Source organism: Patagioenas fasciata, chromosome Z (genome assembly GCF_037038585.1).
Source record: "Patagioenas fasciata isolate bPatFas1 chromosome Z, bPatFas1.hap1, whole genome shotgun sequence".
Classification (NCBI taxonomy): domain Eukaryota; kingdom Metazoa; phylum Chordata; class Aves; order Columbiformes; family Columbidae; genus Patagioenas; species Patagioenas fasciata.
Genome location: NC_092560.1, coordinates 39,761,544 through 39,785,379, shown reverse-complemented (window position 1 = coordinate 39,785,379; position 23,836 = coordinate 39,761,544). Strand labels below are relative to the sequence as shown.

The following is a 23,836-nucleotide window of genomic DNA, read 5'->3' as shown; positions in this document are numbered from 1 at the left end:
AGGAGTTAAGAGGAAACATGGCATCTTATTTCTCCATGTGCTACTCCTTTTTCCCTAACCTTTCTTTTTCTTTCTCTCTCTTATTTTGATCTCTTCGCACAGCAGCGTAGTTCCACTACCTGCTTGACAGGAAAAGGGACAGACAGGCATTATTAGACTGTCACAACAGCTATGGACTATTTGTCTTCATTTCAGGAGTCTTTCACGGCCAGTTCCCCACCTCCATTGCACAGCTGCTGGTTCCTGCTGGGGTTCTCAGCCTTCACAGCTCAATTTTTATTTTTCTCAAACAACTATGTTTGTTTGTCCTCCTAGGCAGGTCCTCACACAGTGGAGAAGCCTCCTTATCAGTCTCCACAAAGCAAATATGGCAATGTTCTTCAAGTCTGTCTGCTCATGGCCTACAAATGGCAAGCACAGCACCATCTAGGTTTCTGACAGAACAGTATCACTCCTAAAAGCAAATGACAGAAGCAGGGAGTCAAACTCCTCTGGGTTGAAAGCATCAGCTTGGGAGCAGTCTTCGGCCTCCTGATTGACAGAAGCTGGATAAGGGCACAATCAGGGTGTAGACACAAGTTCAATTTAAAGCCCAGCTGACTATAAGTGGCTTGGGAGAGCCAATAGCTTTTTTAAGGAAAAGTCACTTGCCACCAATGCTACAGATGCAAAGTTTCTGAAGGAGAGGCCAAAGCTGTCTGCAATTGACTCCATTTGCTCCCCTTAGTATAACACATCACAAAAATAAATTTCTTCTGAAACACCCACCAAGGGAGGGGGTTTGACGAGGCAAAACAGAGGAATAATTCCCTGCAGGTGTGATAATTACTGATCCCTCCACTTGAACACAAGAGTTAGGAGATAGGGTTTAGCAGGAGAGCGCAGGTTGCAGACCATGTGCAAGGACAGCACTAGCCATCCAGAGAGGCACCCAACCTGGAGAAGAGCTTGTTAACATGCAAGAATTGGTTTACATGACTTACCTGGCAGCATACAGACCAGGGTTGCAGCCAGAGGCAAATACGCTGCTGCTCAGATACTTCACCAGAGGAAATGCAGCTAACCAGCTACCCTGTGGCAGCACTATCTCCACCTGGGGTCAGACAAGGGCACAACCCACCACAGATCTGGCAGGCCTGCAGAGCACTGATGCACCAATGACCAACAGGTAGCCTTTAACCTAAACATCAGTGACATTAGGGGTTTTCAAGGTCTGGTAGTGAGTGAAGCTGAATGTCCTTCCTCTCTTCATAGACTCATAGAATGTCCTGAGTTGGAAGGGACCCACAAGGATCATTGAGTCCAACTCCTGTGCCTGCATAGCACAACCCAAAAATTCACACCATTTGTCTGAGGGTGTTGTCCAGTCACTTCTTGAACCCCGGTCAGGCTGGGGCTGTGACAGCTCCCTGAGGAGCCTGTTCCAGTGCTCCACCACCCTTTGGGGGAAGAACCTTTTCCTAATGTCCAACCTAAATCTCCCCTAGCACATCCTCCTGCCATCCCCTCAGGTTCTGTCATTGGTCACCAGAGAAAAGAGATCAGCACCTTGTGAGGAAGCTGTAGCCGCCATGAGGTCTCCCCTCAGTCTCCTCTTCTCCAGGCTGAACAAACCAGGTGACTTCAGACACTCCTCACATGGTTTCCTCTCCAAACCCCTCACCAACCTGTGGCCCTCTTCCGGACACTCTTAATATCCTTTTTATCCTGTGCTGCCCAGACCTGCACACAGTGGTCCAGATGAGGCCGCACCAGTGCAGAGCAGAGCGGGACAATCACCTCCTTCACCTGTCTGACAGCACTGCGCTTGATGTACCCCAGGACACAGTTGCCTTTGTAGGGATCTCCATATCATGATGGACTTTGCCTACTCCCACTCAGGGCACTCTCTAAATCTTCCTCAAGGAATATTTGGGAGAGTCCCTAGCTGAAGGACAAGAACTGGAGGAGGCTGTCCAATGTCTGGCCTAGCCCCATCTTGCAGAGGGAGGAAGCAAGCCCCCAGAGCAGACCCCTTCCTTCATCGGTTCAAAAGCTGACTTATCTGGTGGTAATCTGGGGGGAAATGAGCAGCTTTACTGTCTAGGGAGACTAAGAAAACTTCAAGCCCAGGAAATGAACTTAGGCCTCAGAAACATTACGTTCTGGCCTTCCTCAAGTTACTGCCTAGAGACAGTGTTTGGGAATAAAACTTCTCTAACAACAGGGTCAGCTATCATCTCACCTGTTGCCTCCCAGCTTCCTCTGTGAGATGCATCCAACATCCACAAACTGCTCTGGCATATGAACCTGCTTCAAGAAGAACTCCACATTTCGGCCATCGCAGAAACAGTACTGGCTGAGAACACCTCCTTTCTGACACTGAGCATTCATGACAATCCTTACCAGATCAGATGGCTGCAATTTACCTTGACAGCTGAGGCTCTGCCAGCTTCTCTAAAGGCACCAATCGGCATACTGGAAATGTCTCCACATAGTTGGCCAGCCTCAGAGAAAGCTAGAATGATGTGACTCTGCTGTCAAAATTCCTCCTCTAAGGCCTGCAACTCTTTTAACTGGCAGGGAATGCTAGTGGAGCAGGAACATTTGTATCTCCTGTGCCATCAAGGACAGTACATGTTCTGATGGACTAGGTGTCAGCATGGAGGTTGAGCTGAAATGGAAGGCAACTCACTAAAGTTAGACTGAGACAGTGGCAAGAAATATATGAAGAGTCAGAAAGGAACTGCTACCTCTCTGTCAACTGAAGGCTGATGTGAGTGCTGTACGCAACGCAATGACATGCTGAATTCATCTTTATCAGATTTCTGGAGAATGACTTTCCCACATTCTGCTAACCCGAAGTCAGCATGTTTCTAAATCCACTTTTGATAGACCAGAGAATGGCATTTGGTTTTTTATCACTCAATGTATTGTGAGTGGATATCTCTGCTAAGTTGCATGTGATGGCTGCAAAATTCTCTTTCGGAGAGTCTCGTCACTGAATACATCATTCTGGCCTTTCTCTCTTTCTTAATGTATATTTGAATAGAGGAAACACATTTGAGAGAAGTTATATAAAAAAACTTGAAAGTTCGCAAGATTATGAAGTGTCACATCAAAGGGCGAAGATGTTGTAAACCTCACAGAAGAGTCCAAACAAAACACAAATGTCTGTATCTTGCACAGCTCGCCCAGAAGCAATTCCTAGCAAGAAAGCGAGGTCAGCCTTGTGTCTTCTTCTTATAAACCTCTCTTCTGTATGCACATCACATTCTATGTCAATCTAGTGAACAGACATTCTGTCGCGCTCCTACTTTGCAATTTCCGCTTGCTATGAACAGAGGGCAGGAAATTAACGTTGGCCTGAGGATGCCCAAACACAGGGCCAACATGCCAAACATGTCAAACCTCTCATTTTATATAATACTGCGCAGGCATGTTCAGTTGGCTAATTGTGAACACTTCCACTGAGGCGAGCCCCTCTCGTGACCTCTGTGCTCACTAACTCAGAAATCATCTCTCTTAAATAATCCATTTTAAAATAAAACAATATGTAGAACAGGAATCAGCACTGGAAAACCTCCAAGAGGGAAAAAAAAGTTAAAAAACGTGGGCACGGAGACAAGACTGCCCAGGTAAACTCCCCAGTAGTCACCACCATTTACAAACCACTCTCGTACATGGATTTTCACAACAAAACAATGAGAACTGGACAGGTAGGCAAACAGAATGACAGCAGAACTGGAATCATACTGCCTACTGGGGGAATCACAGCTGCTGTGAACAATTAATATTTATATTACAGCAGTGTCTTGAAGGAACAAATCAGAGTTACAGATAAACACAGAAAGCAACAGTGCAGAGTTTTGTACATGTGCTTATGTGTATACAGCAGCCAGAACAGTGAGATTTCTCTCTTCCCTGCTTGAACAGCACTTAGTGCAATGAAATCATCCTCACAGATGTTGTCTCCACAGATATAAAGATAACATACAGATAATGAGAGAAAGAGCAGAAATGTGTGTGCACATCTGTGAATGCACCCTGCCCTACAGCACCCCACAATCAGGAGAGAAAGCAAACAGCAGCAAGGAAATTCTTTGCCGACTACTGCTAGACCAATGCATTTCTACAAAGAAATCAAGCAGTTCAAAAATGTGCCTGAACTTTCTAAAATTAGAATAATTTCAATCTCCTGTTACGTCACAAAAGGAAACAACAGCTCAGCAACTTTAACAGTTTGGTGTACCTGTGTATTTTAAAACCATGGTGCCCTCAATTTCGGCGATACCATGTCCCTAACAGAGCGAGGTTTATTTCAGGGCTGAAGCAAAGCCCTGCTAGACTTCCTGGAGCTGAAGAGAAAGCAGAGGATGCTTCATAGCTGCAGCATGAGGCACTGTGGTTGAGCAGGGGCTGGAGGCACCCTGGGGAGGGTGCCCCATCCCTCTGGGAATTAATCATGTCCCATCAGGCCCCTCTGTCAAGCTTTTATGGTACTAAAGTAAAAGCCTCATTTGTCACTGTGCTACAGCAAGGTGGCTTCAGTGCAAGAGTCTTCAGGTCCAAGTGGAAGAGCGCAGCTTTGCGGAGTAACCACCCTGTAATCACTGAATTAAAGCACTGTGACAAGTGCAAGATACACAAGTAACAAACAAATAAGAACTCCAGCAATGAATTTCATTCTGCAAAGATGCGGTCAGATGTGAAATTACTCTCCTGCTCTCCAAACGATGGAGAGTGAGAGTGAGGAGAGCACCATTCTATAGAAAATTTGCATGCTGCATCAGCATCTCTATATTTTTTCAAACAGAAAGTGTTTTAAACTATTATGCCTGTGATGCTCATAAAAGTATTTAATTAAGAGTAAAACAGAGAATATCTCCTTTTTTTTCTCCTTGAAAGCCTATTAATCTCCCTCAAAGATCAAATAAGAAATTAATTAATGTGTTATGGAGAAGGAGCCTTCTTACTTCTTAGGGAACCAGGCACTCTTTTCAGGTGAACAATAAAGATGACTTGTTTCACAAATCAAAGCAAGTGATTCCTTTTCACCCAGGAAAAGGCAAGTACAAAGCTGCCATGAAGGCCACTGTACTAAAGTCTGAACTGCTGCCAGTAAGAGGACAAGAGGGAAGGCTCAGCTGCAATTCAGTTTTTCAGTTTCAGTTGTTTTGCCTGTTTCAGGATTTCAAGTCCTCTCAAAAAGCTACTGCACTCAGAGCATCCACCTTGTCAACTTCATGCTGTAAGAATTTGATCCAAGCCACTCTCTTCTCAGGGACTACCCAGGTTGGCTCCAGCGAAAGCAACAACTTCAGACATCCAGCAGCAGGGAAGGAGGAAACAAAAGTGTGCATTTGAATCTGTGCTCCTGATAGCTGGAAAACACAGTGAGAATGTAAAAGACTTTCAAACGAGCATACTTCTATAATACAGGGTAGTCTGGACAAATACCACCTTTCATGAATGATTCACCAATCTACTTAGCTGCTACCATTTATTTGATTTTGACGGTTCTGACTCATATGTTGCATTTCCAAGAGTATAGTAAAAACTGTACCACAATATACTTGAGCTTGTACCAGAACACTTACAAGGTTTCAGCTGACATCTTTGTTTAGACTTCTTGCTGTCAGGGAGCAAGGTTTGTTAGAAACCTATGTATCATCTTGCTTGAGGGAAAGAAAAAAATCTTTTTATCCTTTCATTTTACTGTGGAGAAGAAGCTGCATATGCTACCAAGGCCAAGCTGCCATTCAATTGTATTGCATCCTGTCTTGTGGGCACTGCAGAAAAGTCTACTATGAAAAGATGGGAAAGGAGGACAGCCTTACAGGAGAGAAAGTCATACATATGAAATGCAATGTTAAAAGGAGCCTAGAAAATCACATGAAAGTCACAGAGAGATGATGCTGCCTTTGCCGGTGAAGCTGGCTATTTTTTCAGACATGAGTGACAGCAATGGTACAGGCTGGAATTGATAAGGTGCATATGTCAATGGGGACAACGGATCTCAACTTGAAAGTGTGAAAAGAGGGAGGGTGCCAATGGAAGGATTCATGTCTGAATGTGTGTGTAAACTAGGTGGCAGGGCAGGGAGAGCAGCTACACCGTGTGTCAGAGGGAAAGGAGCCTGCAGGTGGGTTGTGAAAGCAGAGAGGATGCCTGCTGCTTTATCCCTCTTTAATTAGTTTCCAAAAGACAGTGATTTCCCCTACCTTCTGCAAGTACAGGACTGTTCCCTTCAGCACAGCATAAAAGGTTTTCCAGCCTCTTTTTCCCCGGGGAGCTGCAAAGAAAACAAATGAAAACCCATTTAACTCAGATCCATTTTTACACTTTGTCTAGGCAACAGGAGATCTACATTAGTCCTGTGTTAAACCTCCTTTGTTACTCTCATTTTCAAAGGACAATGCAACTCAGCGTACCACCTGCACATACCTGCTGTGTGAGAGAGTAATAAAACAGCCCTGACGACAGCCCTGGACTGGATCAGAAGTAAACAGCAGCAACGCAGAAAGCAGGCCGGAGAGATCCAGCCTTTGTGTTCTTGCAGGTAGGCAGATAGTGCTCCTACACAGCTAGGTCTGAGCTCTGCACTGTGGCAGTTTCAGAAGGAAACATGCCACAGTAAGCTGGCAGGCACTGCTCAGCACCAATGGGACACTGCTCAGAAAGCAGTGCCTCTCAAGAGCATTCCTCCTTCATGCTGCTGCTGCACACCCAAGCTGGCACTGAGCAGTCAGATGGCTTCTTGGTCCTTTCCCTTCTTCCTTTAGCCACAGGGGAAGCAAAAGAAGAGGAAAGAAATGGCAGCCAAGCAAAAATGTAAGAAAAAAATATGCCCTTCAAGAAACCTAAAGTCAGTTAGAGGCTGGAGAACACAACAGAGACAACATATGTAGCCTACTCATTCCTAGAAAAAAATCTGTGGGGAAAAAAAAATAAAAGTGGATTTAGCATGAAGGCTGCTGTTTGAAATTCAGTTGCAATAGAGGGAGAGAAAGCACAGGCTGTACAGTCACAGTGCCAGAGACTAGAAGCCTGCATCTAAGCTCACTCTCCACCAAGCCTGCACTACTGACCAGCAATCACTTGCCTCTATAGTGAAATTAATGACCCAAGCACGACTAAAGCATCATCCTCAGAAAGGCATTCTATTCTGATCTGAAGACAATAAGCAATGGTGAAGAGGTTGTTAGTCCTTTGCTCCATAGGTTAATCATTCTCATCTGACATGACGGGCCTTATTTCTGATTGGCATTTGTTTGGTTCAGCTTCCAGGAATTGGCCCCTGTTAGATCCTTCTCCTCTAGACAGCCTAAGTGCTTTAGCCCTCAATATTCCTTTCCTGAGAAAACACATACAGCATGCTAGCACATCACTTCATTAGCCATCCCACACAAGCTGATCTCTGACCTACAACAACTGCATTAGAAAATGAAATATGGAAAGGTCTATCTAACTTTAAAAAAATTAGTTTCACTTTATTTGCAACTGGAAAGTCAGAATGTAACTTTTTCAAGAGCTGCATGACAATGAGAGACAGACCTTTAAGATGTACAGGAACTTATGAAAACATAGTCCTAACTACATTACTCATAAAAGGATTATCCCCAAAAATGCCAGCATCTAGTGTGCTGAATAAGGAGCAATTCTGATCACTTATAATTAAAGAAATAATTTAATAAAAGCAACTAGACACAATTACTTATTAAGGTTAAATAAGCGGAAGTTTAATAAAGAGGAGCCTATTCAGAGCATCCAGTCATCACAAAGAACAAGTTCAGCTTAATTTCAGCATCTCTTTGCATTTAGTTGCCCAGCTGTCAGCCTTCAGCTTGAAAACACCAACCTCCAGTTGTATCTTCTAAAATATACTAGCAAAACATGCAAATACTAAAGAGCTTAGCCCAGCCAGGAGAGAGTTGCAGTTACTGGAAATCCATCACAAAGTCAGACTTTGCCTTCAGGATTCAACCCAACAGTGTGAACGCTGAATAGCTGATCAACAATGATCAGGGAAAATACAGATGCTCTGAGTAGCCTCTGCTGTTCAATAGAAAACAAGCAATTGAAGATATCCAAACAACAAAACACACACAGGTGAATCAGAAGCCATCAATAATTAGTTTACCACAAATTGAAGCAGGACAAGAAGGAAAGGGGAGAACTACAGTAAGCAATAGACACAGCAGGATTATTACAAAAAAGGGGCAGGGAAGAGCTGCATGGCATCAATCTGGCTGTAACCAAAAGCTGCTGAACTTCACTGAGTATGTGACCCAAGGCTAGGAAAGAAGGGAAGGGAATGGTGACAGCATCTTCCAAGCAGAGATGAAGAACAGCCTTTCTTTAAAGACAGACCCAGAAGGAAGGGGAGATCTGAAGCAAGCTGGTGTCACATAAGGAAAACGAGAATTACGAAACTACTACAGAACAGCTACAGTAATTCACTTCAAATTGTTTTCTCGTCTGTAAAACATGAGATTCATTTTATTTTAGCACAAAAACTCACAATGCTTTGCTGTACTGTATCACTCACTATGTTCAAGCATTAGAACTGCTGCAAATGGGACTGAACATTGTAAATCTTGGCCTAATAGTGAGAATGTGATAATCCAATTGCTGTGTTGTTTGTTATTGCAGCAATTTCCCCTAAAGAAGCAGAACTATTTGCCTTAAGGTGCACAGAGGCTTATTTTAAGTGGCATTATACAGAGATAAGAAGAAAATGAGATGTTAAGGGTGAAAGATACTCACTTTTCTTTCCATCCATATCCGCATGGATTTTCCGAGCCAGAAATCCAGTTTTATACACAGCAGCATTGGGATCATGTGGAATGTCCAGGAATGGGTTATTTGAGTTGCCAATTCGACTGACAGCCTTCGTCTGGCTCCCATTATCCTTTTCATCCATACCATCTGAGTGAGACTTTTTTTTCTCTTCTTCATCCCTTAAGAAGCAGTGAAAACCAAGCATGAACAAGGGACTGACCAGAAAAGTTTCATTTCAGTAATTCTTGCACACTCCTTATCAAAACATACACCTCTCTTTAAAGGAAGCCCTATTTAGAGAGAAACCTAGACATATACCAAACCAGATTATAGCAAAGCTTCGGTTCACTTCCTTCACCAGCACAGGACATAGGACATGGATTTTCAAAAAAGCCTGAGTTTTCCTTTTACGGTCTCAAAAGGCATGATTTCAAGACTGTTCTGTGTCCTCCAACTTCACCCATTTTTAATTCCACTTATTTGAGTACTAAAATAGGAAATATTTGCCTACTGGGCTCTCCTGAAAAATCTCAAACTTCTTCATAAGTTCACATGCAGATGAAAAGAATTAGATCACCACAGATCACTGTGGCTTACTCCTTAACAAACTCTACCTCCTTTTCCTTATTTTCCTTCACTGACTAGCACAAAAGTAGTAATTCAAAACCATAAAACTACACAAGCTGTATCACGCTATCTGTATTTTAGAAACAAAATGCTGCTCTAAATGTTTCTTATTAGGGCAATGTATTCAACAGTTTGGGACAACAACGCAACCCATTTCAGCAAGTCATAAGCATTGCCTGACTAATAAATGCCTTTTTGCTCATCACAGCCGAAGGCAAAAAGGACAAGGAAACCTAGGAAACAAAATGTGTCCACCACAAGAGTACAATAAGCCACTGAATCTGGGTGGATGATGTATCTGGAGGAACCACAGTTATTGTCAGATTACAGAGCAGCCTGTGTCCTTTGAAGTTCCCACATGTATCCCCCTCTAGGAAAAGTGTGTCATGGAGGATGAAGGCTGTCACTGGAAAGTCATGGTAGTAACGCTTCTCCTAAAACCAGCATTTGATTAAAAGAAAAAAACCACATTATTACTTGAGTAACAATGGCTAATACCAGGGGTGGAGTTCAAACTGCTGCATCTCACTGGGCCTAGATGATCAGCAGAGAGAGCAAGCTCAGGCAGACCTTCCAATCACAAGCATACATTCAAAGGCATTTCAGACAAGGATTAGCAAGGCATGTATCAGTCCAAAAGCTCCTTTTGGGGCACACTACAACCATGTCTGTTTACGGGAATGACCTTCCAAAAAAATGTCCTCCGGAACTACAGGCAAGAGTGACAATCTGTGTTACTCTGATCTCTGCTGAAATGGTCTTCTGAGGAGTAACTTAGTCTGAGGAGATACAAGGGTAATAGACTGGTTTGACAATGAGGAAACCAAATCCAGAGACACCGAGGCTGTATTAGTGAACTCAGCAGTGCCAGGGAATGCTCCCAGGAACTGACTTTGATCACCTCATATTACTTTGTGCTTGGCATCGTCTCAGACCAGCACACTCCCAATTTCCAGACACTGTTTAGGAATCAGCACAGTCAAGGACCTCCCCGACTGACAGCAGGCATCTTCTTTTGGAGGACAAGACTTTTCATCAGTATGGATATGGATGTAGCACATCAACATTTGGACTGAGAGTGCCAGTGATTTGATTCAGTTGTAGAGATACAGCCAAGGTGGTGCACCATACCCTCCTGGTGTTGTCTTGCAGTCTCCTCACTAAGAGGAAGCAAACTTTTACCTGAAGACCTAATTCCTGCAAGGGAGAGCAGTCTTTGCATCTTTCAGCTACTCCAGAACAGAGAGATCCACAAAAAACTTCTTGTTGGTCAAAGCAATAAAGATTTCTTCACATATGCTCCCAATTGAAAACCTGTGTGAATTTCTGTCACTTTTGATTGTTCCCATCCTTCCTGTGTCTACCACATTTACTAGCTGCTGGCAAGCCTGAACCATCGTGTGATGCTTGTTTCTTAGATGCATGTCCATTCCAGGAGCAAATTCATAGAATCACAGAATAGTCTGGATTGGAAGGGACCTTCAAGGGTCATCTAGTCCAAAGCCCCTGCTCTCAACAGAAGTCTGTGGTACCTAATCCAGACTAATATCTCTCACGGGGGACAAGCACTGGGGTTAATTTGTCACATGGGAGTGCCTTGTGAATTCTGGGATTTCAGCCAAGGACACAGTGGATTTCTCCTTGTCAGCAGAGACTTACTGCAGTAAATGGCTTAGCACTTATTTTTCGGAAGAAGCTATCTCCCTTGAAGCTATGGGAACGAATCTTATACTGATCCACTGTTCTGTGGGAATGTATCAGTGCCCTTATCCAGTCAGCCACAAGTGTTGTGGTGAGCAGTCCTGGGGATTCTGGACACCACTAGTGCTGGCGGCAATGTCCTCAAACTCTGCATCTCTGGGGCAGCTATTAAAGAGGAATTCTTCAAAACACAAATGCAGGCAGGGAAGACATGGACAAAATGGCACCTGCTGTCAAGGCTGCTGGTAACACTGAACAAACCTTTAATTGATATTTTAATCTGTCATTGCAAATGTACATCCTTGAGACTCAGAAGCCTCAGGCATTTGTGACAACTGAGTGCTCAGACAACATGCATTAGGTCAAGATGCATGACCCAGTCTGTAAGATGCAATTAAGGGAACCAGAGAGGCAAGGAGGACTCATTACAGGGAATGAGAAATGGATGAACAGCTGAGAAAATATAACTAAAAGGAGCGTCTATCGCCTTCTGATCTTGAATATGAAACACCAGTGGAAATAAAACCAAGGGATCTGGGACTCACTTCTTTAAATGGGTGGGTGTACTCTTCAATGGACAAAGAACTGGATGGAGGGCCAGGCCCAAAGAGTTGTGGTGAATGGAATCAGATCCAGTTGGCAGCCAGTCGTGAGTGGTGTTCCCCAGGACTTAGTACTGGGACCAGTTCTGTTTTATCTCTTTATCAATGATCTTGACGAGGGGATTGAGTGCACCCTCAGTAAGTTTGCAGATGACACCAAATTGGGTGGGAGTGTTGATCTGCTGCAGGGTAGGAAGGCCATACAGAGGAATCTGGACTGGCTGGATCATTGGGCTGAGGCCAATTGTATGAGGTTCAACAAGGTCAAGTGCTGGGTCCTGCACTTGGGTGCACCCCAGGCAGCGCTACAGGTTTGGGGAAGAGTGGCTGGAAAGCTGCCTGGCAGAAAAGGCATGGGGGTGCTGGTTAACAGCCAGCTGAACATGAGCCAGCAGTGTGCCCAGGTGGCCAAGAAGGCCAACAGCATCCTAATTTGTATCAGGACTGTGATGGCCTGTGTGGCCAGCAGGACTAGAGAAGTGATTGTGCCACTGTACTTGGCACTGGTGAGGCTCCACCTTGAATCCTGTACTCAGTTTTGGGCCCCTCATCATAAGAATGACATTGAAATACTAGAGAGAATGTAGAGGAGGGTGATGAAACTGGTGAGGGGTCTGGAGCACAAGTCTGATGAGGAGCAGTTGAGGAAACTGGGGCTGTTTAGCCTGGAGAAAAGGAGGCTGAGGGGAGACTTTATCGCTGCCTATATCCATTTGCCTGAAAGGAGGTTGTAGCATGGATGGAGTTGGTCTCTTTCCCAAGTAGCAAGTGACAGGACAAGAGAAAATGGCTTCAAGTTGCGCCAGGGGAGCTTTGGATTGGATATGAGGAAAAAATCCTTAACTGAAGGGTTGTCAGGCATTGGACCACGCTGCCCAGGGAAGTGGTGGAGTCACCATCCATGGAGGACTTTAAAAGGTGTTTAGACAAGGTTCTTAGGGACATGGTTCAGTGCTAGAATTAGGTTATGGTTGGACTTGATGATCCTTGAGGGTCTCTTCCAATTGAAATGATTCTATGATTCTATTAAATACTCCATATTGCTTCGGTGATGAAGCATAAGGAGAAAGCAGGACAATTGGGAGGAATTTCAAAGTAGCAAAACAGTTCAGGTACTAGCCTCTGCTGACATAACCCTCCAAACTTGGCTGAACAGACAGGTCCTGGATAAACTTTATCAAAGATATAACAATATGAGCTTACTCCTCACCAGCCTTTAGGGTACATTGCAAGAAAGAAGAGCTGCAGAAAATTCAGCTGGCCTCTGGATATATAGACCTGAAAAGTGACCTTTGCTTGAAAACCTAGCCTGTGACAGGAGCAACTACTGCCCTATTCTCAGATGGTTCTCACAGATGATTCAAGTCCTGTAACATTCCCAGCACCAAGGCCTCCAGCCATGAGAGAGTAAGAATCAGAGGGTGGAACATACCTGCACAGGTCTGTTCAGTCATGCATCTTGTGTCACAAGGCAGCGCTCAGGTCCTTGCCACAGGCAGGCTCTGAGCCTCTCCCTTCCCTTTGGTATGCAAAATAGCACAATCCTTGTGCCTTTAGGGAAAAAAAACCCACGCTGATTCCAACACACCTTTCAGCAGCAAAACATCATCATGGTTTGCAGAAGTCTTAAGAGATCTTTTGAAGTCTTTGATCAGCAGAGGAAGATCATTCCTGGCCCTGGGTCTGAAGTGATTCCTCTGCTGACACCTCTCTGATGACAGTAAGGGCCTCACAGCTGTGAAACCTCTTGTAGGTCCCACTTGGCATCCATGGAAACTAGGACCTACTAATGTCTGCGCTGCAGGGTACTGGTGAACTGGAAAAGGCTACCACCTGTAGAGATTCTCCAAGACTCTGCACATCATATTTGCAAGGTTTCCAAAAGCAAGGAGCTTCAGTTCCACCTCCCTTAGCTTATCTTTTTGGAAAAGGACTTGCAGGCAGAGCAATAACCAGGGCACCAGCTGCCCATGGGAACTAGCACAGCAAACCAGGATCTGCTTGTTCTATCACTTGAAGACTCAGCATTGAAACAGCAACCTTTTCCTTCTCAAAGAAATGATCACTGACAACTGGAAAGAGTTTGTCTCTTATTCTTAAACATGCAGATTTGAAAAACATGCAAAAATGTAGGTGTTGCCATTTTGGTGAAGAAATAGATTCTTGTCTCTCCCCAAAAAGATCATATACAAGCAAATTCCATTTTTGTCTTCTGGAAAACAAACAAACAAACAAAAACCAACCAACCACCAACAACAACAAAAAAACAAAAAACAAAAAAAAACCCAAACAAGCAAACAAAAAAAACACCACCATTCGGTTCCCTCAATAACAAAAACATTTCTGTATGTTCTGTGGTCTCATCTGAGGCTCTGCCTTAAAAAACTTCGAAGTCACTAAGCTGGAAAGATATGGTCAGGGCCTTCACTTTAAAATGTCTGCTTCATCTCTGCATTTTTTCAACTAGAAAATTTACATGACAGGGCAAAAGACTGGGTTTATCAATTGGAACTGGAATTAAAAAAATATTCAGATTCGTAACATACAATTATACGAATCTGTGGAACTGATAGCATCTGTATTAGAAAATTGACTTGAGAAACCAGTGGAGAAAAGTTTTGGCATCTTTCCCGAGTGGAGAAGAAAAGAAAGGAAAGCCAGGTGATTACTGCCTGACCCCTCTCTAAAACCAATCATGAAGTTTCAAACAGGAAATATCCTGGAACTTGGGAGACAAAGAGTTAATTACAACAGGGAGAGATTTCTCCGTTTGACCTAGAAAAAGGTGAGCTTCAGCGCAGATGTCTTTATAACCACTGTGGTTCCCACGTCACAGCATGCTGCAGGAAACACAGAAAGGATTTGGCAGCGGCCCCTTCTCACCATCACTGTCTCAATGACCTATTTTGGTTTGGCTGCAAGGAGATGATTTTTCAGTGCAGTGCAGAAAAACAACAAAGAACACACCATGTCTATGCCTAAACTTCTCTGGAATGAAAACTACCATCAGCTAGTCAAAAACCCAAGTGATTCTCCTGAAAACCACACTGTCCTGCTGAGACAAAGCTTCAAGGATACAACTAGCTCTAAAGCAGCCATTTGTTCTTTTGTAATTTTTTTAAGCAGCACTTCGGGATTTCACATGTTAAATTTTAGATCACCATTCAGCCTATTTTAAGATGATGATTTTATTATTATTGTCACCTTTAACAGGCAATAGACAAAATATTACAAACATTGGAGAACAATAATGTTCACCACTTTTCCATGTAGACATCATGCAAACAAAACATATTTAGTTCTGGTGCCTGTGAAATCAAATTAATTCTTCTTCTTCAGCTTAAAGCTGATGATAATCAATGCAAAAGCCCAAGTATGAAAAACAGCTACAAAACCTGGGCCATAATATTATAGACAACGTGACTGAAGGGATGTTAAGGGTTCAGCTAATCCATCTCTTTACCTGTAAGGCTGGACCCACTCTCCTTAACTAATTCTGGACAGAATAACCAGGTCACAAAAATTTCCAGTGAAAGCACTTCCATAGCTCATGCAGGCAAACATAAGACCTGGTTGAAAAGGTTTACTGCTAGAAAACTTTTTTAAATGTTGAACCCAAACTTCCCTTGTTTCAAACACAATCCACAATGGGTGTGAAGAATAACTCACACCTGTGTCCTCTGTGACAGCCTTTACACACTAAAAAATACACTCTGGTCCCTGTCCTCAGTCCTACCTTTTCCCACTAAATAAAACCAACTCTTTTAATCTCACCACTCATTTTCACAGGATCTTGAATTCCACTCATCTTACAGGTGATGTCAGGGTTTAAAAACAAGAGTTTATCATTTGAGTATGAAAAAAATCTCATGGATATATCAAGTCTCTCCAGGAAATTTAAGCAGCACGAAAAATTATGACACAATTATTAGGACTATGTGCACTCTTGGGGTGGTTCCTGTGACCTCAGCACACTGAAAACAGGATGCACTGGACTAACAGTACATGGCTGCAGTGCAGTCAGCAGGAACTTCTGGCAGGTTTGGTCACTGCTTCACTTAGTGCTTCACTTGCTGCTCAAAGAAATGAACCACAGTTCAACAAACAGGAGAGATCTAGAACTGTAAGCAGTGGAGAAGAAATATGGAATGGGACAAAAGATACAATAATTTTATTTCTGGTGGTTAGTTTTCCCGTACTGCTTTTCTCCTTTCTTCCAGGACATTGAACATGAGGGTAAGCCAGAGGAAATGGCAATCCGAGGAAATGGCAATCCAAGTAAATGGCATACAGTTTTCTGGCAGTTCTATTGTGAAAAGTAATGAAAAAAAATGGTGTGTATAGTGCAGAGTAGGAGTATGCATTCAGGATCCCACATTCACCAGTTCAGTGTAAATTCCAGGTCAGATCTGTTTATTTTACAGATCATAGTATGTGATTCACTTTTAACCTTTTGGAGAACTTGAATCTGGAACTACTCCAGAAAAACAACTTTAATGCAATTCTGTCTTCCAGAGCTGTACTCATGCTTCTCTGTTCAACAAATGATAAATGAATATTCCTACTGAAAGTCTCTGGAGCATATCTGCTGACCAAGGCACCACTTCTCTTGACTAAAAATTTGAGTCAATGGTAGTCTTTTCTTTCTGTGGGCTTTGGATCAGCCTGTAGTTCCACTGGAAATGGAGAGCAAACCTTTTAGGATGATGACACACCTAGCTCACAACTAGTAAGAAAAAGATCATGTAGCAGTCTTCTCCATCTTATGCTTTGCTGTTATCCTCCCCTGTCTATGGACTTATTGCCAGCCATTAATAGCTAAATAATGTACTGCCAGAGCAGCTCTTGAACTGTTGCTTAGCTCATAAGAGAGAGTCTTAGTTCCTCAAAGGGATTCTGGCTAGAGGAAAGGCATTCCTTCAACATGACAGCATCGCAAGGGAGCTTATGTTGGGTTTTGCAGCCCAATTTCCACCTTTGCCTTACATCCCACTTCTTCCCCTGCCAACTGCATCAGGGAAGCAAAGGGATGCTCCTTGGAAAGGAGAGAGGATCTTCCTCAGTCCCATCACCACAAAATCAACCATGTCTCCTTCCTATCCACCTTTCTCTGCAGATCACAACAGCAGAGCAAGAAAGGGCAATTAGTTTACGGGAACCACACTTCTCTGTAAAAGTAAGGAGAGACACCTGCACACTCCCTCTTTATGACAGCTCTCTCAGTCCTATAGGTAAAGGCACAACTTCTTTGACTATGCCTAGAATGAGCTTTGTTTCTTAGCATGGAAAGTAATTGTAACATCATTCTCAGCTATTTGAGTTTCAGATTGGAATGGACAATTGGCCACTTTGAGAATTCTGCTTGGAGAAGGTGGCTTTACACCCACATATCAAAATCTTATTTAAGGAGGATTCTGATTTCTCCCTCTCGCAGCCTGCTTGCAATTTTCCCCCAAACAATTCATTACCAAGGGACACGGACCGGACTGAGGAAATGCCGAAACAGCTACTACCTATACAGGAACAAGCTAACTCATAAATCACCTTGACTAAAGCTCATGGCAGTAGAGCTGGGCAGGAGCCAGTTCCCACCTAGAGGCTCCCCAAGTGTATTAGATACGGTGTGGTCTCTTGGCAAGAGCTGGAAGAAAATTCTGACATTGAGAAAGTTACAAAATTGATTCTGCTGTCTCTGAAGTAGGTGACAACCCTGAAGCACTTCACTCATCCCAATTAAAACAAAGAATGAAGTTATGCCTTAAACATCTAGTCTTTGATGCTTTGGGCAGAAAAGATAGATGGCTGTGGAGGCAGACACCCTGTCTTTTCTTTCCCAAGATTTTGTGGCACTAAAAGTGTTGCTGTGAAGGCCTCAAGGCCTAACTGGCATGATAGAGATGAACCATCTGTCAGACAACCAACAACCGGAAGAAACACGAACCAACAGCTACCCCTTATGGGCAAAACAACTCACTTCTGGTCAGTACTGTGAACTTCCCCCTAGTCTGAAGACCCCAGACCCATTTCCAGAAGAGTCTTCCTAATTAGCATGAAGAACAAACAGAGGGAAGAGACAAACCCGCCTCTCCTATCTCACATGTAAATGCACTGGTTTATAAAACAATGTTACCCATGACATGTGGCGGTGGTGTGTACCGAAATCTTCAACAAGTCCACCCCCCTGCAGAAGATGTCACAGGACCGATCGACCTGTGAAGCGGTGATACCTTACTCTCTATCTGATATCTCAGTTTTCCTTGTCTCTCTCTCTTTTCCTTCTTCTTGGCCATATAAAGGTAATATCATCCTAAATTCTGCTGCTAAAGTCTTGTTAAGTTTTGTGACATAATAACATACTTTTGCCAAGTCACTAGACGCTGTAATTTGTATTCCACCGAGTGCTTTTAGTAAATCCATAATTGAACTTGACCTTTGGAGTGATTGTCTGTCATTCACTTTGCATTACCGTGCAGAAATACTCAGAGTTAACTCACACCTCATCTCACCTGGTGAGACACGGCGCATGTCACGTTCAGAGTTAACTCACCTCTAATCCCACCTGGTGGGACAGGACAATGTACGACTCACACAGCATAGTCCAAGTCCAAGACACAGTCTGGGGAAATGTCTCCCACCATGCTTTTTATGAGGGTCATCAGAGATGGCACTTCTTGGTCATGACCTTTAGCAGCATACCTTCCTCACTACCCTGACATTACCTAACACACTTCTGGACAGGGGCTGCAATCTCAGTTGGGACCAGAAGCCCCTGTGAGGTTGCACACCCTGACAAGAAATTAATTTGCAAATGATGAACTTAAAACAAGGGAGATCAGAAGTCAATGGGCCTGCAAGACCTATGGCAGTTGTTAGGACTTCTAGAACAAAAGGTGCAGGAGCATGCCTCCCAGACATGCACTGTTCTCAAGAAGGTGAAGTTTCAGATATGTAAATCCAGGCAGGTAAACATCTTGTACAGCCAAAACAGACAAAAGACATCACTCTTTTATTTCACACCAAAATCCACTGTTTTACAAGTGTCAAAATATAAAGCAGACCCTTCTACTCTTTGCTGGCATATCTAGGCAACATGAAACCTAACCACAAAGAAATGTCAATTTAATATGATCAGAAACTGAAGCTCCTTCTTGTCTGCAGTATTTCTGCAGTTAACAAGTGTTAGCCTGCTGAAAGCAGCTAAGGATGGGGGAATATCAGACTTTGTCCAATTTATCATCTTTCATATTAGGTTGTTGTCAAGCTATCCACAGTTTGTCAGGTGACAAACCAAGACAATAAACCAACAGCAGGAAACTCAATCCAAGACTTGTGTTTCTATTCAGTGCTGCTGACACAATGTACTGAAAGATACAAGGAGAAGTCAACTTTTGTTTTATTTATGCAGTCATAGAACAACAGAGGATTTAATTTCTCTCTTTTCAGACTGAAGTTTCCTACTAAATGAAATGTCCTCTTTCCTTACAAATGCAGTTGGCTCCTATCATTAACAACTCCCCTTGCTGGAGAAACAGATGAGGCAGTATTGCCAGGTCATTCATTAACAGAAAAGCAAACTCATTATGTACACTGGCTGTCTTCTACAGGCTTTGGAGCCTGCTCGGACAGTGACATAGGACCAATAAACAGATTACTACACAGGTACAATTTCTAAACTCCTAATTCCTACACAGTATACTTACACTGCCCATTCCAGCTTCTCATTCTTGATTGAATTGTAGAGGGCCTGCAAAGGGAAAGAAATGAGATGAGTTTATTGTTTGACCCCTGCTACACATAAATATATATACTGAGGAAAACCACCTAACCAATACTAGCAAGTGAGATGTCTCTGATCAAGGAAGTACCGTATCTGCTCATGGTAAAACGAAAGCCTTGAGCAGAAATCTCATCGAAGGAAAAAACATTGGAATGCAGTGTTTGAGATTACAGTCATTCTCTCAAGCAGGTTTTTGGGTTTTGTGGTTTGTTTTTATTTTATTTTTTTTAAATAACACTGTTAAATCTGCAAAAGACACAAGATTACAGCCTTGAAATTCAAGGTCCAATTTAATTCCCGACAGTCAGTGAAATTTTTTTTGTCACTGAGTTTAACAGGGCCATATGAGCTTACCTGTAAAACTACACCAGAATAGCTATCCAAAGCCCCTGAGCCTCATAGACACCTGAATGCTTTCCCACTCTCAGACACAAACATAAACACATTCCATTCCAAGTGCAGAACAGAAAACAAATGATAAGCTGCTTTCTGCTTGAAGAGTAATGTATTCAACTGCTGCTTCCTTAACATCATTACTTCTTTCAGTTCACAGGAAAGATGCCAGTAGGTTTGACACCAAAGGTCACAATTCTGTTGCTGATACCAGCCTGCAAAGAAAAGGGTCCGGAGGTTGACTTAAACCTGGGTGTATATCAGACAGTTAGGATGGATTTCTTATGGAAGGGAGTAGGTACACTACTTGGATAAGCATGTCTGATTTCAGCCCTCCAGTAGCTGATGCATACAATGGATAAATGCCTGCTATTACTACAAGCTAATGGTGTTCTTCAAATAGGCCGCTTGACTCAAGTGAAGTATTTTGGTATGGAACGTCCCTGAATCTCGCACTTATCATCCATATTTGTAATTTACCTTATACACATAGCTAGATTTACTCCCTCTGACACATAACTCCTACACAGCCTCAAAATATGTTAACGTGTAGAACTGTTGATGCACACGATTACCAAAAAGTAGCACATCAAGTATGAACAAGCCTGAAAATCACATACAATAATAGCTATTTACATGCTTAACAGAAACATTAGTATGTAAATAGCCCTAGCTCTGACCCAAAACCAAAAATAATTCTGAAAACTGAAGAGTTAAGACTAATCTTGTGCATATGCCACAGCCAAACTTGCAATGAGAATCCCATGAGCACATCCCACTGCTCATCCTGTGATCCACTGGCTCCTTTCCAAATCTTGCATGTTCTATTTGAAGATGCTTAATACTTAGCTCTGTGAAATTCTGGCTCAACTGAACCACGCACAAGCAGGTCAAACATACTGGTACAATTTGCCTCACGCTGACACTACACATGCAGCAACTTTTAGTCACGGTGTACCACAACAGTATATTTCTCAGAGCAACAGAAAACATAGGACCATCAGGAGGAACCATCTTACACCCTACTTATACTAAGCTAGGAGACAGAAGTCCCCACCAGTAACAGAGCTTTGCTGTGCTACTCACAGCAATATGATGAAATATTTCCAACTCTGGAGTTTTCACTGTCTATTTCACTATACCTCATCTTCTCCAAACTTGCACATGGAGTTCTGATCCACATACAAGGCAGCAAAGGTGAAGGAAACTGTATTACTGCCAGTTTGCAGGCATTTCACTTAACTTTCAGGTGAGAGCTATCAAGAGATTTTAAGACCACCCTGCAGGAAGAAAGCAAAGAACGGGCTAACATTTCTTCTACCATGCAGCCAGCAGTCCAGCAGAATCATATGCACCTCCAATTTCTGCACAAGCTGATGCTGACACTGATTCCCTGGGAACAACCAATATTTTCCATTAGAAGATACTATGTTTCTAACGATTTGACCTAAGTTCCCCTCTTATTCTTTGACTTGTCCTTTTCTTCCTACTGTTAAAATATTCTCTTCCATGTTGAGCCAGACAACTACTTCCAAATATATGACGAAGAGGCTGCATTTTTTTCACCAGTCACCTCCCCATTTTTTCAGAAGCAGTATTTTTTTTCCCCAGCTGGTTGGATGAGCTTTTGAAATGCACCAAAAACCTGGCCTGGGGCATCAGAAATGCTTTTGCTGTTCTCTCACCCAAATGCCTACAAAATTGGGTCACAACCTCTGAAAAATTAATACCTGGCCTGTACAGTACTGTTTTTTATAGGACTGTGCTGCTAAGGAAGATTCATGAGATCACTACAGTCAAAGCGCAGGACTTACAAAAGCAGCACTCCAGATCGGTGTAGGAACAACAAATGCCCCAGGCTTTTGCCTTGTGGAAAGTGACGATTTTTGTCCTGATCTTTACTAATGAGCCAGACTCCATCTTTCTTCTTCAGGGAGTTAACAGTCATATGGCACACATCAGAGGAAGGACACAATGTCCCCCATAGAGCATCAAATACAGCCTCTCAGAACATCTCTGCTATTTACAAAAATGAAAGAAAACCATAGAGAGGATCCACAGCCTGGACAGCTGTACGTAAGGCATGTTCAGTGTGTCTGCTGAGCACGTTCAGTGAAACCTCAGCGACCAGACCTCTCAAGGACTGAAATACACAAGTTCTCCTGCCTGCCCCTCAAACCCACCTCTCTGGCAGAGATAGCTGCACACTCACTGTCAGACTCACCAGCCTGTTAGAGCTGCTTTATGTTCCTCCTCCAAAACAATTTATGCTTTAACATTTTCCTGATGGCTACTGGGCTCTTGTATGATTCAGAGAAAAAAAATTTCATACTCCCATGTTTTGCAACCAGTAGCAGACATGTACAGCCCAGCACCTGCTCTATAATTTATTTCATAGCTGTTTCCCAAGGCCCTGATTCAGACAGCAGCTCTTTTCAGCAGTCATTTCTCCAGAGTATGATTAAATCAAACAAACTTGTAGACAAGCACTTAAATGCTTCTCTAAATTGCAACAAGGCGGATCAGAGATCATGGTGGTGACATGACTTTCACTGTACTTCACTAGCTGCAAGTACAGGTTTTACTAACTCATGCTTTCTCTCTGGGAAAAAAAAAAAAAAGTTCAAAAAGCTCTCTTACAGTCTGACAACAGTCACGGCTTCTTACCCGCTAGCCTGGGAAGTGCTTGGCAAATTTGCTTTCTAAGCCAGAAAACTGGAGGCTGCACAACATCAGGGAATGCCAAAATGAATATTGCATGGGTCTCATCTTCCAAACTGGACCAATACCACTTGGAAAGGGGAGAGACTTTCTATCTCTTTTGGCACCCAAGGCTATTGTAGGCAGGATCCAAAGTCCCAGCAATGGACTACTCAGCAGAGTCCGACTTCACTGCTTCAACTCTTAAGCTCTGTTACCCAGACTACAAAAACCTACTCCCTACACCTTTCCCCTTTCTGAGAATTGCTGATCTCTGAGTCCACCAAGTCTGAGGCCCAGCACTGCTCTAAGCTCCCTGGGGAAACAGATGCAGTTTTGAAGCGAGAATAACAGAAATACACTGCTGCATAAAACAGAAGGCTACAACCTAGACACCTCCTTTATTTTAACTCCAATGTTGTTTCCTACAGCTCCAACTTGAGCCTTAGCAAACTCCGGCATAAAAAAACCAATGCAATTTGTTATGTGTTAGTGGGATTTGTTTGTTCACAAACTAGGCAAGAAACTTACTCTTCCATTTTTAAGTGGAAGCCTGTATCTCTGTAAGAAGCTGCTGAATTCCATCCCCATTTTCCCTCTGGTAAGCAGATAGGTCAACTAAAAATCCAGATTTTATAAGCTCTCACCAGCTGGTACTTTTATTTCAATTGAGAACAGAATCGAGACTATGCAGGGAGAGCTTCCAAAAACTCCTGTTTATTTTACAAAGCTGCCAAGAAATAAAGGTCACTCACTATCCTCACCTCCCTCAAAACTTTGTCACATGCATGAACCATTGGACCGATTTAAATGCGCTGCTCTAGGCACCTGCCGACGATGCTCTGAGTCAGCCACTGCATGCAGAAGCAGTGAACAAAAGGCAAAACCAGGTGTGCACACAGGAACAAAGACATAACGAACTACCTTGATACTCATCTCTGTAAATCCTCTAGGTAACGAGTGGGCACAGGGTCCCAAAGCCTGGCCAGCAGGATGCAAGATGCTGAAGAAGTCCCAAGGCACTGTGCAAGCCCCTCCCTCAAAGGGCAACATAAAAGCCTGCCAGGAGGGAAAGAAATCTACGACAGGTATTTCTTACACCTGCCCTATGCACAAAAGAGAAGGAGATAGAAATGCCTGTCAGGAAGAGATAAACAGGGAAAATCAAAATCGAGCTCAGAGAGTTAGCAGGGATGACCCAGACTGTCTTCTCCAGTTTTTGTTTCCCAGGCTCTCTGTTCACACTCAGTTCCAGACTCATTTCTGAAGTCAT

General features: G+C 43.1%; 1 protein-coding gene across 8 annotated transcripts in view; it reads right to left on the bottom strand.

Annotated features, from left to right (window-relative positions):
* Window positions 1-23,836, bottom strand: part of PSD3 (pleckstrin and Sec7 domain containing 3) — a 112,481-nt gene that overhangs the window by 20,668 nt on the left and 67,977 nt on the right. For 6 of the 8 annotated variants that reach the window (XR_011736635.1, XR_011736636.1, XM_065861722.2 and 3 more), the window contains 3 exons: window positions 19,394-19,437; window positions 8,749-8,942; window positions 6,204-6,274 (listed from right to left, as the gene is read on the bottom strand). Coding sequence is in view for 5 of the 8 variants with exons in the window: in XM_065861722.2 (XP_065717794.1) it covers window positions 6,204-6,274; window positions 8,749-8,942; window positions 19,394-19,437 (309 nt within the window). In the remaining 3 variants the exon portion in view is untranslated. Of the gene's footprint in view, window positions 1-2; window positions 5,364-6,203; window positions 6,275-8,748; window positions 8,943-19,393; window positions 19,438-19,824; window positions 20,079-23,836 lie in introns of those variants that run through there. The other 2 variants (XM_071802557.1, XR_011736637.1) reach the window with 2 other exon arrangements.